The following is an 18,376-nucleotide window of genomic DNA, read 5'->3' on the forward strand; positions in this document are numbered from 1 at the left end:
AAACGCAGGGAGAAGGGAAAGAATTTAAAAAGGTCGGAGTAAGAGGCCCCAAAAAGTAGAAGAGAGGGGAAGAGCCGGAAGGTACTAGTGGAAGAGGGATTCAGATCTCCCATTACCTCAGGTAACAAAGAGTGAAAGCCCACAGGAACTACACACAAGAAGAAATAGAGGCCAAGTTTATTCATGTAGGCCCATGACTGATTTACTTGTAGACTCTGGAGGTGTGCCATCTAAATGGCCTTTTCAGACCCTACCAATTTATTTCCCACCTCCAAAGTATTAGGCACTGGGTGAGGATCATTACCTGAGGGAAACTGGAAGTCACCCAGACTCACTTTTCAATTGATTTTTCAATCAGTAAGGAATAGTGATTTAGCTTACCCTCAAATGTTACACTTTATTTTCTACCAGCCCATCATCCATTGAGACTGTGTGGATCCGAGAAGCCCATTATTTTTTCCAATTTGATACCTTCCCTCTCCCATTCTCTTACTCTTCTGAAAGTTCTTTGTCATTTTGTCACCTCTTATATACCAGATTACTACCTCTTTTTCTATCAATAGAGATGAGATTGTGCTCTTGTTCCAGCCCTCCTCCCATCCCTTTTATGCTAATAGCTGTGAGACTGGACATTTGCTGACTGATGGGAAGTTGGGATACCCTGTTGGAAGTGACAGAGGTTTAGGCAGCATGTCTCATATATCTAGGGCCTTAAAATGACAAAATCAGGGGTGCTCACATGCTGCCCCTTTCTGTTTACTGTTCACACTACCAGCAGGCCTTGGGGGGGGGGGAGCAGAACAGTGATTTGGAGACTTCTGGTCTAGTCCATCCCTCTGCCCTTCGGGCAAACTGACTCATCCTAAATTTGAGATCATGTTGTTCCCTCATTCACAGAACATCTCCCCATTCTGTTCCTTGGGAGAACAAACTTCAGAGGTCCCATACACTCTTCTGGCTTGTTTTCTTTTGGTCATTTGGTCTCTGGAAGAGCATTATGTAGAAAAGATCTTATGTCATGATCTGTGAGCATGTATTTAAACATGTTACAAATAGAAGAAGAGACACAGGTATAGGGGATGGGGAAAGGGAGAACATATGTTCATGACTTGTCCCAAGAGGAAGCCTCAATATTATATCTTAGGACTTAGAAGCTGTGTTTGTGAACAGTATTCCACACTTAAGGGCATGACTTAGCTAGCATTGCTCCTTTGGCAAGATCAGACAACAGGGTCCAGGTAACTGTTGTCTTGTATACACATAGTTTTACTATTTCTACCTTGTACATTTACCCTTAAGGGCTGAGAAATAGGACAGAGGATGTTCTTTCTTTGGATAGCTCTCCTTCCATTGCCATGCCACCTGAATCAAGAAAGCCTAAATGACCTTTCTAAAGGAGGAGGGTACTTAAATTCCAGGTTTGTCTGGTGGGGAGGGGTTGCTATTGTGGATCTTGTCGTCATGCTTCGGTGAGAAAGTGTAGTGTTTTCTGTAAGGCTTGGGGTGAGGGTTTTTCTCCTAGAGTCTTGGAGTGAAGGTAACTAAAATGGGAGGTTGAATTCTACACATGACTTTGAAGGAGATGGAGAAAGGGACAAGTGAATCTGGTGAGAATGGGTCTCTATTTTGTGCTTCCCTGTTTGTCTTTTGACAAACTCTATCATTTGCCTGGGTATTTTAGGCTTCTTTCCTCTTGTTGGGGCCACACTGTTAGAAGTGACAGAGGTATAGGCAGCCATTATTGGGGAGTCATTGATGAATGACCAATAAGAGACAGATATGGAGAGGGAATCAGGGTCAGGGAAAAGAAAGACTAGGCTACTGTAATCTTTGTGGGAGTCGAAGGTAGGAGAAGCTGGGTGGGATACAGGTTAGAACTGCTCCCTGAATTCATACGGCTATAGGGAGCTTCATGGGGTGAGAAAGCCCATCTGCCTCAGGAACTATTCCCTTTTTAGAGGTAGGATCCTTGCTCTGTGGCCAGAGATGCATGAGTTGGTGCAGCACCAAGGGTCCCAGAGGTAGCATGAGAGCAAGCCAGGCCAGGCCCAGGATGATCCAGACAGCAGCTAGACTCCTGTACACAGAGATGTAGTGCTTATCAGGATCTGTGCCTAGTAGAGGAAGAACACACAGAGCAATCAATCATATGTGAGAGTCATTCTACAAATCCCCCTTTCCACAAATATACACTTCTGGCTTGAAGTGACCTTCCCAGGTGTTCTACATGACTTCCTGACATACTATACCTAGAAGACCATTGCTTCTGAGAGTGTGTGGAGAAAATCTTTTCTTTCTCCCAAGCTATTGAGAATCCCATAAACTTAAGCCACATGAGACTCTCAATCTTACAGCAAAGGCCTTGGAGATTGGTTAGGGGTGGTAGAAGGAAGAATAGGGATGGACAGGACTAGAAACTTCCTCACATTAATGTTAATAATTCATATTTAGACAGTGCTTTAAAGGGATTCATCAAAACCATCCTTTGAGGTAGGTAGTATTAGTTTTTTTTCTTTAACCTTGAGGAAGAAAATGGAATCTGTGAAATCATTTGCCCATGGTGACACAGCTGTTAAATAGTTAAGGCAGGATTTGAATCCTGGCAGCCTGATATCAGGTCCTGTGCTTGCTCTATCCTTTGTGTCCCCTAGCTTTTTCCATATTATTGAGTGTATGAGGGCCTAACAAGCCATGTAGCCCTCCTTCTCAGATAGTCTTAGTGGGACTGAATCCCTGGTTTCCAGCCTTCCAGGCCCATTTTCCCCATCCCTTCAATCCCCAGGTTCTCTAGTTCCCGATGTGCTTGCTCCAGGCTTCCAAAGTACCCAATCCCATACATCTCCCTTACCTACAACATAGTCCCCAAAGCCAATAGTGCTGAGGGTGATGAAGGCAAAATAGAAGCCCTCACCATAGCTCCAGCCCTCTACGTGACTGAAGACCATGGGGGGAAAGATGAGGAGGAGAAAGGTCCCCACCATCAGGAACAGAGCAAGGCCCAGGGTCTGCACCACCTAAGAGAGACAGAAAACTGATGGAGTAGTTTACATGGCTCCAGGGTGACATGAGGAAGGCTTGGGACCACTTCTTTAGTGAAGGAAAACAAAAAGTTGGGCCTCTGCCCGGCAGCTTCTCTGGGGACATGTGGCTTGCATTCAGGGCTATCCTGTGATAGATTTTTAACTCCTGGGATTTGGGGATAATGTTGCTGGGTATCCTAACTTTTTACAAAAGAAACAACTCAAACTAAGTTGCAATTGAGGAGGGGGACCACCGACAGACTATACTTGTTCCTCTCTCTTAATTCATGGGAGTGTGTGTGAGGTCAGTTCAAGGGAAGGACATTGGCTCCATTGAGGGATGAAGGACAGGGGCCAAGTTGTAATAGGAATGTGGCTGTATTTTGGGAATGGGGCAGAGATCATAAGAAGGAAGAGTGTGATCGAGAGCTAGAAGAGGGCAGGATTGAGAAGGAGCTTTCACTATGCTGGAACTGTAGTGAGGAGTGGGGAAGGGGCCATAGACTGAGGAGAAGTGGTACCTGGTAGCGTCTTGGTCGATGTCCCCAAGTCTCAATTGTGACTAGTTGAGACCTTATTCCTGTTCCCAGATGATTGAGAAACACCACATTGAGTGGGATTCCAAACAGGGCATAGAAGATGCAGAAAATCTGACCTGCTTCTGTGCTGGGGGACAGATTTCCATAGCCTGGAGAGGGGGAGAGGATCGGGAAGTAGGATAAGTGGCAAGGTTTATATCAAATGCAGATTTCAGGATGTATATATATCTAAGCCTTACAATCTCCCCCCCTCCCAACCTCCGACCCTGCAAATATATACACACATCACATGTGTGCTTATATTGAATATGTATATATGTGAATATAAACATTTATGTATATATATGCTCATATTATATATATATATATATATATATATATATATATATATATATATATATATATTATATATATATATATCACAATAAATTTTGAGTGGGTAAAATGGTAGCCAGGAGTTCCCCTCATTGAGAAGTAACAGATTTGAAGACAGTGAGTTATTGGGATGGAAATAGGAGTTAATGCTGTTGAAAGCCTATAGGGTTTTCAGGATGGGAAATGCCAAAAAAGGGAGTCTAGTCCTCTTCCCTTCCCTCCAACCCCCCAATTCCCCATTACCTATGGTGGTGACAACCGTTCCTGCAAAGAAAAAGCTGTTGCTGAAGTCCCAGTTGCTGGGGTTGGTGGAGTTTCCAGTTGGGTTCACACCTTTCTCCCAGGCTTCCATAATGACCTATGCCAAGTATGAAGTATTGGGGTATGGGGAGCATGGAGACATTGGGTGTTCAGGAAGGAAGAAGGGATAGTGTTAGATGGTAGGTATTTACAGTACAAGAATGATCTGGGAAGGAAAGGATACAGAAAATGGGTCTGGGAAAGTGAGGAACCATGGAACTATCAGAATGGTAAGATGGAATCATGGGGAGCAGTAGATAGAACATTGGTTTTGGAGTCAGGAGGACCCGAGTTCAAATTCAGCTTCAGATGCTTATTGTGCGACCCTGAACAAATCACATAATCTTGTTTACCTCAGTTTCTTCATCTGTAAAGTTCAATGGAGAATGGCAAACGATCACTCTAGGAATCATGTAGTGTTAGAACTGCAAGGGATCTTAGAGTACATTTAGTCCTGTCCCACTCCCATTCTACAGAGGAGGAAATTAAGACACAGAGATAAAATGATGTGGCCAAGTTTACACTTGTAGTTAAGGTGGCACTTGAAACCAGGTCTTCCAAGGCCAGTGCTCTTTTATCCTTGGAAACATGCAAATGTTCAAAGGCAGGCTATGGAATCTTATACACATGGGGTCTCCAAATATAAAGCTTCTTTATATTTGATTTTCTGAATGTGTGAGGCAGGGGGATGGACAGGATGGCGTGGGGCATCCCTTAGGTTTGTGTGACCTGATAGTTCTCCTCTAGAGTCTGTAGGAAAGCTAGCAAGGAGTATACTTGCAAGGCCTTCTTTTATGTGTCTTTAGGTTGGGAGATGGGTCCTATTCCTTCTCTCCTCTTGCCTTAATGGTGACCTGGAAATCTTTAGGCAGTGATGACTGCAGCTTACTAGGCTTTCTTGGCATCTGATGGTGCGTATGAGTGTATGTGTGTAGAGTGGGAATAGTTAGTTTTCCTTAGCCTTAGCTTCCCATGAGAAATATTTCCTAGCTGGCTGACTGAGTTTAGGGCCTGGTGAGAGTGAGGTGGTCTGGCCTGGCCAAGGAAACATCGTCATACAGGACCATCTGCTTTTCCTCAGTCTGACAGCCTCTGGTCCCTGAAAAAGCCCTTTACACCCTTTCCCATAAACCCCAATGAGAAAGGATTTTAACCCTTTAAACAGCAGCAGTCGTCAATACTCTGTTGGCAGATAGAGATGGCTGCTCATCTTTGGTGTTTTTTTAAAAAAAAATCATTATTCTTTTAAATTGAGACAGTCATTAAAAAAAAGGCTGGGGGAAGAAGGTATTTCACATTTCTAAAGAGTCATGGCAACTTGGGACCAGGATCTTTATCCCTAATGGGGGACACAAGGGTGATGGTGATGGGGAAGAGTACGGTCTTCACTGGGAGCAGCAAGGAATAAAACCATGTTACTCTCAGTGATGGGTTTTGAATGAGTCCTCAAAGAGATTGAGATATTTTCTTTTTAAGACTAAGGGATGCCCAACCCTGCTCAGCTTCCTATGTTTGGGATAGCTGCAGACCAGCTTAGAGGCACTGGGGAAGGATGAGAAATACTACCTTTGTCTCTTAAATAATAACTCTCTTAAAAGTGGAAGCAAGAAACCCTATACCTTCTTTATGGTGAGGTAAATGGTAAAGACAAAAACAGTAACAAAAAAATGAAATTGTGTTTCATTTGCATTTGTATTCATTTGTAATTGTAACAATCAAGGTTGGCTACTGAGAAGAGGGGAAAAAAATGCAGTCTTTTTTGAAGACTGGAATTAGATTCAGACTGTATCCTTTGGTTTTCCCAAAATGCCTTCCTCCCTTTCCTTATTATTTTAAGTAATGACTAACTGGGCAGGGGAGGAGGAGGCATGTATACAGAAAGAGAGGTGATGAACAAAAGATATCAATAAGAACTGACTTTGTAAAAAAAATTCTCATGAGAACTGGTCCAGATGAACAAGAAGTATGTGTCTTTTGGGCTTTTGTACAAGTATAGAAGGGAGAAGGACTCATTTATACGTCACTTACTTAAGGACCTATCACAGGGAGTCAGTGACAGAGAGGGTAAGTAGCAGCAGCATTCAGGAAACCAGATTCCTGGTATTGGTGTCATATCAGAAAAGCTTTCTAATGAAAATGATGAACACTCTTGGTATCATGGAAGCTGAAATTCCATGTTTCCAACTCATAATAGAACTTTAATCATCAGGACCTTAGGAACATGAGTGATAGATTACAGGAAATAATTACTCCAATTTTAATCAGAATTTAGTCTCAGACACATTCCTTGGATGGAGAGTAGTAAATTTCCAATTGTCACACCAAAAAAGTTATAGTCACAGCTAAGAGGCAGCATAGTAGTCAAATCCTGCCTCCAGAAGTTACTAGCTATATATCCAAGGGCAAGATACTTTATTTTCTTGTGCTTCAATTTCCACATGGTTAAAATTAAGGTAAAGCCTATAGTTAACCATTGAAGGAATTCAGAGATTCAAATGAGTCAATGTATAAAAATCTTAAGGATGTACTACATAAGTTCCCTGCTGGCATAGGAAGACGAGAGATGCTGGTGAGTGTTTTGTTTTTGTTCTTAAGACCACATACTCTTCTAAGGGTCCTGGGAACATTCCCTTGCTTTCGGGTCAAACTCTTCCTAACTAGTGATTTCACAGATTCTAGTGATCATTCCAGTGATTAGGGAGACACTGAGTTACCCTGATTAAGGCATTTACTCTCTCAAGTGTTTGAGCCAATTCTCTGAGAATCTTAAGGTGAGGAAAAGTAACCACCCTCCTCGCATTGGTAGAGACAGTTATTCATTCCATAAAACAAAGAAATCTGAGACTATTCTCTGTGATAAAGTTTTATGTCTAGGTGTAAACATGCAACTTGTGAGTTTTTAGACTGGGTAAAAACACTAATTTTGTGGAAAAGTCAGTGTAGTAGGAAAGAGATAAACATTTGAGTGCCTATTATGTGCCAGGCAGGCACTGTGTTGCATGCTTTATATTTTATCTAATCTTCACAAGTCTGAGAAGTCCTCTATTTTACAATTGAGGAAATTGAGGCAGACAGAAATGACTTATTTAGGATTACAACAGCTAGTAAGCAATTTATAACTGGTTAACACATATAAACTAGTAATCCAGAGGGGCCTAATGATCTGCCAGCTGCTACTGTTGTGTAATTGTGTACCACCAGGTGTCATGATAACAGGCTTAGATCAATCAATAACTGTAATAGTAAAAACAAAAAAAAAAAAAAAAAAAAAACCTAGCCCACAAACATGCTGTTCAATAAATTCAAAGGCTTGAATGTCTGTGATTTAACCCACTGTCTTTATGCTGCAGATCAATTCTTTCCTGTTCAGGACTCTATTTAGAGCAGTGCTTTCCACATCTTGTGGCTCCTCCATTTCACTTTCCAAATTTTCATTCCCCCTCTTTCATTTAGGCCCCTTGAATCTTAGTCTTATTCAAACTGGGAGTTAGTGGTTCTAATTTTTGACTGGCAGAGTCTGGAGGGAGGAAGAAGACATGGATAGATTCAGAGGCAGGAGGCTCTAGGAAAAGTTCTTCTCTTGGGGGAAAGGGTCCTGGTTTTTAGAATTTTTAGTAACCTTTTCCTCAATGAATATATTGGCCATTTTTTTTTCAAAATTCCTCTCAATATTTTTACTTGTCTTATTTATATTCTTTTGTGTGATCTTGGACAAAACTTCTCTGTGCATCTTTGTCTCCTCTCCTTCTCTCTACCCCCCTCCCAAATTAAAACAAGGGGTTGCATGATCTTCCAGGACCCTTCCAGCTCTAAATCCAGTGACTATGGTTTTGTTGATCCTATTTTCTAACCATTGTGAAATCATTTCACCCTCTTCTCATTTCAGATCAGTTGAATATGAAGTCTTCCCAACTCAAAAACCATATCCTCCTATCTTTGCTATCTGCCACAGAGGCCATGACAAGTTTCTATATTTTGAATCTTTTCTTTACCATCTGATTCTTCCATGGGAATGCTCAGAATCTGGGCAGAGCAACCAAAGAGGTTCACAGCAGGGGGTGGAGGGGAGAGTGGGATTGAATAGAGGAACTCACTCATCAAAAACAGCTTCCTTACTTGGGGCTAGTCACCGCAGGGGATTGGACAACCATAGCTGCCTATTTTTCCTGGACCTGAAACTTTAGGCCCTTCCCATTGGAGGAAAGCCCAATGACAGCTTTTATGGACATTTAACTGTAGAACAACTGTTGTCCAAGACATGCATTGTAACTAAGCTGGAGGAAGGCCAAGGGTAACAGAGGCTTTGGGGACCAGTGGTCCAGAGAAATTGGACAAAATTATTCTTAATGCTTTCTCCTCCCTCCATTTTTCTATTCCCCAATTCTCAGACTTCCCCCAAACCCCAAAGCCATCCAAGTCCAGCCCTTCTTCCAACTTTCGTTTCTGAGTTCCCCTATCCATGTCCTGTCATTCCACCTCCCCTGTCATCTTCCTCCCCACCCTAGCCCCACCTCCCCATATCACCTGCACAAACCGTTCCAGGGCTTGCTGGTCCAGGCAGGTGTAATTTTCTAGGAAGCGTAGCTTTTCCAGCTGGAATTGGTTTCGGGACTGAGCTTCTGCCTGCTTCTCCAGCAGCTGGAAGATGGCAGCACCCAGCAGCAGGTAGCAGAAATAGCCCAGCAGCAATGAGAGAGTCCAGCTGCCCCGCCAGTCAAAGAGCCCCCAGCCAGCCATGACTCTGGCCATGAGTAGGGCTACACCACACTGGAGAAAGTAGTGCCCTCTCTGCTGAGTGCTTACTTTTTTCCTGGCTCTACTGGGCAGGGCCCCCCTCAAGCTCTGTTCCTTCCCCACCACACTTGGCTGGCTGAGCTGGGAAGTCTGTTTGAATAGTGCAGTGTATCTCAGCTCTGCTGCTCAAAGTGCCATGAATGCAAACAGGTCTGACGTTCCCTGACCTGTATGGCCTTCCACGAGTAGCAGGATGAGTAGAGAGACCTCTCCAGGAGACTGTGATCTTCTGAAGTCATCCTGCCTTTTTCTTTTCCACAGTCTCATCATTCCTTCTCCTTCTAGCAAAGTCAGGTCTGACCTTAGGTTGCTGCATTAGCTCCCTAGCTTTTCCTCATCTTTCAGATCTTAAAAGCCAGGGCCCTTTCAACCCCAAACTATAGGAGTTTGGGGGAAATCAGAACTTGTATGGACTCTCCCCCATACTCCTTCATTGTAAAATGGGGTTATAAGAACAGACCCATTTGCTAGGAGAAACGCACAGAAGTAGGGGACAGGTAGAAAGACTGCACAGGTGGAGGGAAGATAAGGATGATTATGATTAATCTGAATGACAAATCAGAGCAAAGCAAGCATAAAGCTGACTGTAATATTCAGAGACACTTCACTTAAAAAACTATTATCTTTTGTTCTCTATCAGCTACATTTATCAATAAATTCCTTTCCTGACCTCTCTCTCAGAGAGCTGCCCTTTAAAGCAAAGAATTAAAAAGATGTAAGAAAACCTAGTTTCTACAAACTAAACAATACATTATGTTGGATATTATATGTGGACTTTCCACTTTAAAAGTGAGAGATTTGGATAATGAGGTTCAGTCTTGCTGAATGAAATGTCACAAATGCCAATCCCATTTTGTCCCTATTGCTGTCATTTTGAATCTTTTTCCCAGGGGAGTGAGAAAGGAAACCCTTTTTTCTGGATGGGAGGGTCATACTGTTCATCCCTCTTAAGCAGAACATGACAGGGCATTGTATGTACCTGAGACAATGAGAGGACAATCTCTCCTGCCAGTTTGTTTTAGGTAAGCCTCTACCTGGTGAATCCCCTCAGTTGTAGGAAGGTTTAAAACAGAGAACACAAGGAGACATTGATAGCCGTCTTCAGATATGTGAAGAGCTATCATGTGAAAAAGGAGCAGGCTTTTTCTGTTTGTTTCTAGAGGGAAGAACATCAAGTTTAACCTTCTTGTCAGGGAGATAACTTCCCCCATATCCTTCCTCCTCAAACCAAATGTCCTGTGAGAACCACGTAAGCAGCACAATGGGACTGCTTTGTGAGGCAGGAACATGTCTTTAAAGATTTTCAAGCAAAGGATGGGTGTATTATGGTGGGGGTTTGTATTAGATATGGGTGAGATCAGATAGAAGCTGATATCCTTCCAACAACTCTAAAATTATGTGATTCTTCAATGGTATAGAGGACCTCTTCAAAATTCTTATCATGAAGTTTTCCAGTAATAATGATTAGCATTTATATAGAGTTTTAAGGTATGCTAAGTACTTTACAAATATTATCTCATTGTCCTCACAATAACCCTGGGAAGTAGGTAGATGTTATGGTTATCCCCATTTTACAGATGAGGAAACTGAGGCAGACAGAATTTACATGATATATGAGAAAAAGATAGGTGAGAGAGAATGAAGAGTAATAGAAAAACCATATTGGGAGAATGTCATCATTCTTAATATCATTTTAGGATTGCCATAGGGCTGGATTTGGGCAAAGAAGTATATTTGGCCTAGAAACTGTCTTTAGTCTTTCACCTCTCCTATTAGTGTCCTTTTACTCTTTCTTCATATTCATTCCAGTCTTTTCCTATCCCATGTACCAAATCTTACCCTCAGACAGTCATCAAGACAAAAGTTGTTGACAGCTAAGCTGTAAGCCAGCTGTGAACCCTTTTAGGGGTGGATGATCTATAATATATTCCATAAATTCAACTTCTCTTTCTCCCTCCCCTCACTGTAACTACACATGCACATATAAACCCATATCCAGTTCCCTACAGCCATGTTCCATATACATTGCTGGTATATTCTTGTTTGGTAGCGGAGAAGTACTAGAAATTCAGAATGGAAAAACTGATTTTTGGTTTTGTTTTGAGTAATGACAGAATGGGGAACAATACCCACTTGAAGAAATGCCTACTTATGATACTCAAGTCACATTTAAAAAAGGGACTTGACCAAAATGTCCTGAAAGCCTAAGGAACATTGCTATGAAGATTCAAATTTTGGGCCAGTGGAAGGCTGCTTAGGGTTCCCTTGGGTCACACCATTTAGGCAACCATATAATCCGTCTATTTATAAATTTGGCCTTTTTATCTTTTTTTTTTGGGGGGGGGAGCATGTCAGCAAAAATTCTCTACAGACTTGGTGAAGTTTGGGTAAAAATTCATCATTATTCTAGAGTTTCACTATCCCTTCATTACTGGAGAAGGGACAGCAATAGCTAAGATGGACAGACAGAAGGCATGATTTACAATCTCCTGAATGAGGAATTATTGCACTTAATGGGATGAGCTAACTTGTGCTTCCCAAGAGTGGGGGCCAAAATCAATTAATGGAAAACTTAATGTGACTGATCCTATTGGTGGAGCTTGATCTGACATCTGGAGATGATAAGGGATGTTTTGAGGCTGAACTAATTAGGAGGTTGGAGGAAAAGAAGGAAAAACAAAATCCCCAAATCGATTGAGTGTACAATGTAGAGAGAGAATACTGAGTAAACACAGCATGGAGGAGGCTCTTTCCAACTGAATAGCTCCTGAGATAAGGAAAAGGACAAATCACCTACTCACCTATCTAACATAGGTATTCTTCCATGAATTGACCCAAATAAATGTGTGTGTGTGTGTATACACATACATAAATGGAAAAAAAGCACATTTTTAAAAATTGTAACCAATGAGTCAGTTTAAGTGCTTCTCTATAGCTTCTTTACAACTCTCTTCTACTGAGAAAAGGATAAATCAAGAAAGAACAGCATTATAGAACCACGGATTTAGCATTGTAAGGGACCTTAAAGGTCAGTGAGCCCACCACCCTCAAATGACATAACTTATAGAAAGCACTTTGCAAATCTTAAAAGTACTATGCAATTGCTATTATCATTAGTATTAATATTACAGATAGAAAAAAGAAAACTAAATGAGTTCTCCAGATTAAGAGCTAGTAAACATCTGAAAGTAGAATTTGAACTCAGATCTTCTTGCCACGCTGCTAGTACCTATAAACTTAAACAGGGTAGAGATAGAAGATGGCTCCCCAAAGAATTTGATGAAAGATTTTGGAAGATTTTAAAAAATAAGTCCTAAAAGGCTTCCAACACAAACCTTCATTCTTCTCTACAAATGGAAAATATCTCCAAGTCCCTACCAAAGGTGCTAAGTTCATCAAGAAGTTAGAGGAGTTATGCTGTGCTCAACAGAAGGGAATGGGGAGGAAGTTTTCAATGGTGACTTAAAGTGAAGATCCCCCCTCCCCTTTTATTGTTCAAGTTTTTAGGAAGCAGAACACTCTTCTATCTCATTTCTTTCTCAGTAAAGGATTTCTACATTTCTACCTACAATTTCTGCTTCTGTGTCTTATCTAACTCCTGCTTTCACTAACGTAGTGCCAGTTATCAGTTATTTCCTGGTCATTTTCAACAGTTTCCACTTTGTTTTCTTCCTGTCTATCAAGCATTATAATTTCCTCTCTAGCCTGGGTTCAAGTTCCTGGCTTCTAAAGCATTCAGGACTAAACATAGAGCTCAGATTTTCACAGTAAGCCAATTATTTTCTCTTCCTATTTACACATTGTTAATGCTACTTCCTATATTCTCAACTGACACCTTCTTATCTCCTCATCTTCACTTGATCCAGACCTATCAACAAACTATTCCCAAATACTCCCCTCAGTAAATCCCCATATAGTCAATGTACATACACACACACACACACACACACACACACACACATTCTTGTGTTTCCACTTCCCTATACATTTCTCTACACATCCTACACATATCTACTACATCCTCTCCTCATCCAATATGTAATTTCCAGCCCAATTTTCCCCATTCTTTTTCTCTTATTCCACATCAGGTGACAAAACGTGTTTATGCTGCAGAAATTTAAAAAAAAATCACTCCTTTGCATAAACTTTTAAAATACTTATGTTTATTTAACACCCTCCCCTCCACAGTCTTCTTTATCATATCTAAATGAGCAGTGGTGCACTGGAAAGAACATTAGATGAAGTCAGCTATATTCTTAGAATCTAGTCCTAACCCTGTTAGGACTGTGTAATATTAGTTGGGTCACTTCAATATTTATTAAGTGATTACTATGTACAAAGCATATCCTGTCTTTGAGCATCAGTTTTCTCTTTTGTCCAACGAAGAGTCTTTCTAGATAGCATCTCAGGTCCCTTCCAGTTTTGACCTTCTTTGATAATTTATGAAAAAAGAGAGAAGGCTGATTTCTTCCAGGGTGGCAGGACATTTTGTGAATGGTCCACTTTGAGAATCACTGTCACTGTTTTTATATAGACATTGCCTTTCTTAAAGCTCTGTTTTTACCTTCAGGAACACAGAGAGCTCATTGCTGGCTTTCTTTGACTTCAAGGAGACAGTTTGATATGGGTGAATAGAATTTCCACCTGAAATTTAGTTTGCCTCCAAATCTAGAAGGCACAAAAGTTTTAAAAAGATCTTTTCACACATCAAAAAAACAAAACCAAACAAAACCAGCAACCAAAACACCCAAACCAAAAATTTGCTAGAAATTGGCCTTTAAAAAATCTGAGAAAAGTCTTTTCAGAGCACTGTTTCTGCTGCCTTGGGGATTCCCAGGCAAGTTATCTAAGCATGATTCTGTGCTAAAGGCCCTGTGTCAAGGCAGGATGGTTTAGAGGTGGTGCTTTGTCTAAAACCATCACATGACAACCATCCAATTGCTGCAAATACCCCTTTAAAAGATAAAACTTCCCCAATTTGTCTTCCTTTCCTCATTTCCCCTCTTTGGCTTTGCCCCAGCCTGGCTGGCTTCATGGGGCTGCCCCATACTTCCCTGCAAACAAGGCCTTTGAATCCAGAGGATAACTGCCTCCAGCTGGAGACTTGGAATCAATAGTACCTAACTAGCTCCAGTGTACACAGCCTTCTGTCATATCTGGTCCTTTCCCTGGGACAGCTGTTGATTTCATGACATTTCATGGACACTTCCAAACCCATTTCAGGTCTTACTCTTGTGAGGTACATGTATTCACGAACATAAACTGTTTTAGGTCTTTTCAGACCAGTCAGGTTTAAGGACTGAATCAGTGTGATGTGGTGGGGAGAATAGTGGTCCAGAACTAGGGAGGCAAAGGTTCTTGTCCTGGTCCTGTTCATTTGTAGGTGGCTGGCTACAGGCAAGTCCTTTCCCCTCGATGGACTTTTATTTACTTATATTTAAATAGTGGGAGTTGGATTAAGTGATCTCCTAGATTCTTCTCAGTTTTAAAATTATATTTTCATATGCAAACCATTTTGCCCTAGTCCTGGAGGGGAAAAGGGCCCATTTTACATTTTCCTTCCAAAGTTTTCAGTCTTTATCCATATCAGACAGAAATTGCAAAGACAGTGGGCAATTTCTTTTATTCAATTTGTGGCATCATCAGGTGCTCCTAATTTGTTTCAGTTTCCTAAGGCTCCCCATTTTCAGTTTTCAAAGGACTCTAGCCAGGCTAGGACCTAAACAGACCATCTAACCACTGGCCTTGTACCACTATTTCTCTGCCTTATGTACTGAAAAACTAAAATGTTCTAGGTTCTTAGGTTGTCCCTATCATGGCTGAATGAGGAATGATATGAAAGAGGCAGTAGTTCTTCCTGGGTCACAAGGAAACAGAATCACAGACATTTATGTCAAGATCCCCTGAATTTTGGACTATCTACCCAAAACTCTACCACGATTTTTGTCCTTTTCATCTACTCCCAAATGTCTCCATTCCAGCTGAGTGAATGACTTTGTGACTTTGTGCCCCATTGAAGCTGGGTATTACTCAGGTAATGGCAGACAATTTGGTCTAAGTTATCAGGATTAACCATCAAAATATCTCTTGTTCAGGAGACAATTTGGTTCTCCTCTTCTTGGATCCAGTCTAAGCTATTGCCCTTTCATTCTGGGATAGAAGCTTTTTATTTCCCTTTATTATTTGATAGGCCTAGATTTAGTGAGAATGGGTTGGGGGAAAGAGGGGAGTGGAGCACAAATCTCCTAGCTCCATCTTGGAAAACTGCTATTTGTAATCTCAAAGTATCCAAGTTATCCCAAAAGTAAGACCACCCTTGTGACCCCACATTATTTTAAAAATAAGGGAAATTATTTTAAAAATACAAAACAAACACAAAACACTCCCAAACTCAGCCACCTTGCTGGTGCCAAAGCCAATAGCCCTAGCACGAAAGGGCATTAAACTTACAACCACGAGTAACATACAGTGCAAAGATTTCACCTTCCATTTGGGTCTGTCTCTCTACTTCCTGCCCCCCACCTCAGCATGTCCCACCATTCCTGAGTGTCTCTGGGACACCATCCTTACAGAAACACAAGGCTTTCCATTAGTGCTCAAGTCACATGTTGTTCCAGCCATTTAGGCAGCACATCCAAAGAAAGGATGAAAGAAGAAGTTTTATCTGTACTTTGTCCTTGCCTTTCAGCTGGGCTGCAGGGCTGGTATTATAAATTCAGTTGTTTGCCAAACCTGAAAGGAGACAGCAATTGTGTTAAAGATTGTTCACTGGTAATAATAATGATAATGATGGTGATATTAACATTTATTTAATATTTAAAGTTTGTAAAGCATTTTACACATATTATCTTTCCTGATGAACTCTGTGAGTTGATTCTATTATTCCCATTTTATAGATGAGGAAACTAAGGCAGAGAGAGATTAAATGGCTTGTCCAGGGTCACACAACTGATAAGTGGGTAGGATTTTAAACTCAGAATTCTTTTGTTCTTAAGCCCAACATTCTATGTTACTCTAGCTAACATTAACTAACACATGAATCAAAGCAGGAAAACGAGGTGATAGGCAGTAGTTTGCTCCCTCCCCCTGCCCCAGTCTCAATGCATCATTCTTCTCAAAGTCTCTAATTCTAATTTCCAGAAGTATTCATTGATTTATTCACCCAACTGTTACTGTGTGTAAAGCCAATGTAAAACTTGGGGAAAGTAAAAAAAAAACAGATGATTTTTAACCTTGAAAGGAATGTAATTTAGCTGGAGGAGGCAAGTATATATACGAAAGTCCTAAGAATACATGATTTGTTCAGTCATTTTTGGTCATGTTGTACTCTTTGTGACTCCATTTGGGGCTTTCTTGGCAAAGATAATGGAATGGATTGCCATTTCCTTATCTAACTCATTTTGCAGATGAAGGAATTTATGCAAACAGGGTTAAGTGACTTGCCCAAAATCACACAGCTAGTTAAATGTTTGAGGCTGGATTTGAACTCAGGAAGATGAGGCTTCCTGACTCCAGGCCTGCCACTCTATCCATTGTGCCATTCTGCTGCCCAGAATACATGATAACACATTTGCAAATACACTGAAAGTGATGCATTAAAGACAGAAAAAGTAGAGGGGAAATTTGGACAAAAAGAAGAGTAGCATGGGCCTGTCCACGAGTTAAGAGAAAGCAGCCAAATAGAGTTGACTAGAAAGAGGCTAAATAACTGATTGGGGCATTTTAGATCAAAAAAATAGGCAAAGGAGGGCAGAGACTTTTCCATCAACCAATTCTGTACTCTTTGGCAAGCCTTGTTATTAAAGTTGCCATAATTAGAAGAATTCATGGTTCCTCCATCAGAAGGAGTTTCCTGGTTGACTCTATTATCTCTATTACTTGTGTTTTTTACTTCTGTTACTCATACATCCACAAAATGGTTTACCCAGGGAAACAGCAATCACAGCAACAAATCAGATCGTCCTGTCAAGGTCCATCTTATCAAGAATATGAAATTTTCACATTTTCACAGTGAATTTTCTAATTGTCAGGAATGTTCCTCATTAAGTGCTGGTGGGGCAGGAAATCATCTTTTTCTCTTCACTCCTGATCGATGGATGCCGGCATAATTATTAATAACCATGTGGTCTCTGAAACTGGAGTATGGCTCAGTGCCATCCCATCTTTGTCTCAGTGGCCTAAAGACAAGGAATCTATGAATGGATGACCTCAGATATGTAAAAGGGAAAGCTCTCTCACCTTATCATACTGCCTTCTGGTCTCCATGACTCCATAAACAGGGATGTAGCTCACCCTCAAGTACAGAGTGCATAAACAATCACAGCTGATCCATCTGCTGTGCCCTTTCTCCTTCTCCCATTATCTCTCTCACCTTTTGCCAGTCACGGTGTGCTTTTTATTCACATTCTTTTAAGATCTTATGGATCCAGCTTTCTCTTCTCTCCAATCAATCTGGGGAATCCAAACCTCAAAGCCATATGATCTAGTTTAATTAAGATAACACCCATTGCAAAGTCCCAGATTTACTCCTCATGGTTTTTATTGTAACACATCTGATATTCTTTAGTGCTCATTTCTCCAGACATCTGAATGATTGAATCCTTGGTTTGCTGTGTTCCTGTTCCCCATCCTGTTAGTTTGTGTAGATAAAACACCTGCAGTCTTTTGTAACCAATCAATAAAGAGGAGTTCTGTTCTGCTTATTCTGCAGGAGAGCTCATTTTGTTTTCTTTATTTACTATATCAATTCGGGATCTCAGAAACTGGATAGCTCATTGCTACAGCTATCAGAGAAATCCATGAATGGACTGAGGTATATTTTAGGAGGTTGGTAATAATATGAGTGACAAAAATGAACAGATAGGAGCACTCTGGTCCAGCCAAACTAAAGTGTATACCATTCCCATTATGATCCTGCCTTCTTCTATTCTTTGTTGATCCTTATTATCACAGTGCCAGACTGCTTTCATTTCTGTCCATTGAAATCCCTTCTTTTGTAGGTATAGTCTATAAACATTATTTTCTCCTTCTCTGAGGATAGTTTTGAGATAGGTTTTAGACCCCAGATTAGAAAATTTTTCACCCTTCAGTTCAGGACAGGATTAGGAAATGGTGTCAGTGACAATAATCAAGAAACATATAGTTCAACTCCCTCTGTCTCCAAACTCCATCTTTCCCTTATGATATCTTACTCATACCACTGGAAGCATAAAATATATTGGTTAAAGAAACACAAAATAAACATTCTAGAGCTGAAAAGGAATCATATTCTGACACAGACTTCTGCTATGAAAAAAACAAGTTCACTGTTTTCTTTTCAATCAGAAGCTGGATGTCTATATTGGGATT

At 40.9% G+C, this 18,376-nt stretch overlaps 2 protein-coding genes across 7 annotated transcripts in view; both read right to left on the reverse strand.

Annotated features, from left to right (window-relative positions):
- Positions 1–181: 181 nt before the first annotated feature.
- On the reverse strand, positions 182–8,983 carry KCNK16 (potassium two pore domain channel subfamily K member 16). Its single transcript, XM_051996681.1, has 5 exons — positions 8,759–8,983; positions 4,178–4,292; positions 3,542–3,708; positions 2,849–3,014; positions 182–2,114 (listed from the first exon to the last, which is right to left on the reverse strand). The coding sequence occupies exons 1-5, from the start codon at positions 8,981–8,983 to the stop codon at positions 1,891–1,893; spliced, it is 897 nt and encodes a 298-aa protein (XP_051852641.1). The 3' UTR covers positions 182–1,890.
- Positions 8,984–13,169: 4,186 nt separating this feature from the next.
- The window catches only part of KIF6 (kinesin family member 6), a 463,312-nt gene continuing 458,105 nt past the window's right edge, over positions 13,170–18,376 (reverse strand). For all 6 annotated transcript variants that reach the window (XM_051996888.1, XM_051996884.1, XM_051996886.1 and 3 more), the window contains one exon: positions 13,170–15,760. In XM_051996888.1, the coding sequence (XP_051852848.1) occupies positions 15,744–15,760 (17 nt within the window). In that variant the 3' untranslated portion in view covers positions 13,170–15,743. The remainder of the gene's footprint in view (positions 15,761–18,376) is intronic.

Source organism: Antechinus flavipes, chromosome 4 (genome assembly GCF_016432865.1).
Source record: "Antechinus flavipes isolate AdamAnt ecotype Samford, QLD, Australia chromosome 4, AdamAnt_v2, whole genome shotgun sequence".
In the NCBI taxonomy this organism is placed as follows: Eukaryota; Metazoa; Chordata; class Mammalia; order Dasyuromorphia; family Dasyuridae; genus Antechinus; species Antechinus flavipes.

Bases quoted from the DNA above. Each gene is read 5' to 3' on its own strand.
- KCNK16 (XM_051996681.1), bottom strand. From the start codon at position 8,983: ATGGCCAGAGTCATGGCTGGCTGGGGGCTCTTTGACTGGCGGGGCAGC. The intron at 3,709-4,177 runs GTAATGGGGAAT...CCCCCTCTCCAG, and splicing joins AACGGTTGTCACCACCATAG to GCTATGGAAATCTGTCCCCC. The intron at 3,015-3,541 runs GTACCACTTCTC...TGTCTCTCTTAG, and splicing joins ATCGACCAAGACGCTACCAG to GTGGTGCAGACCCTGGGCCT.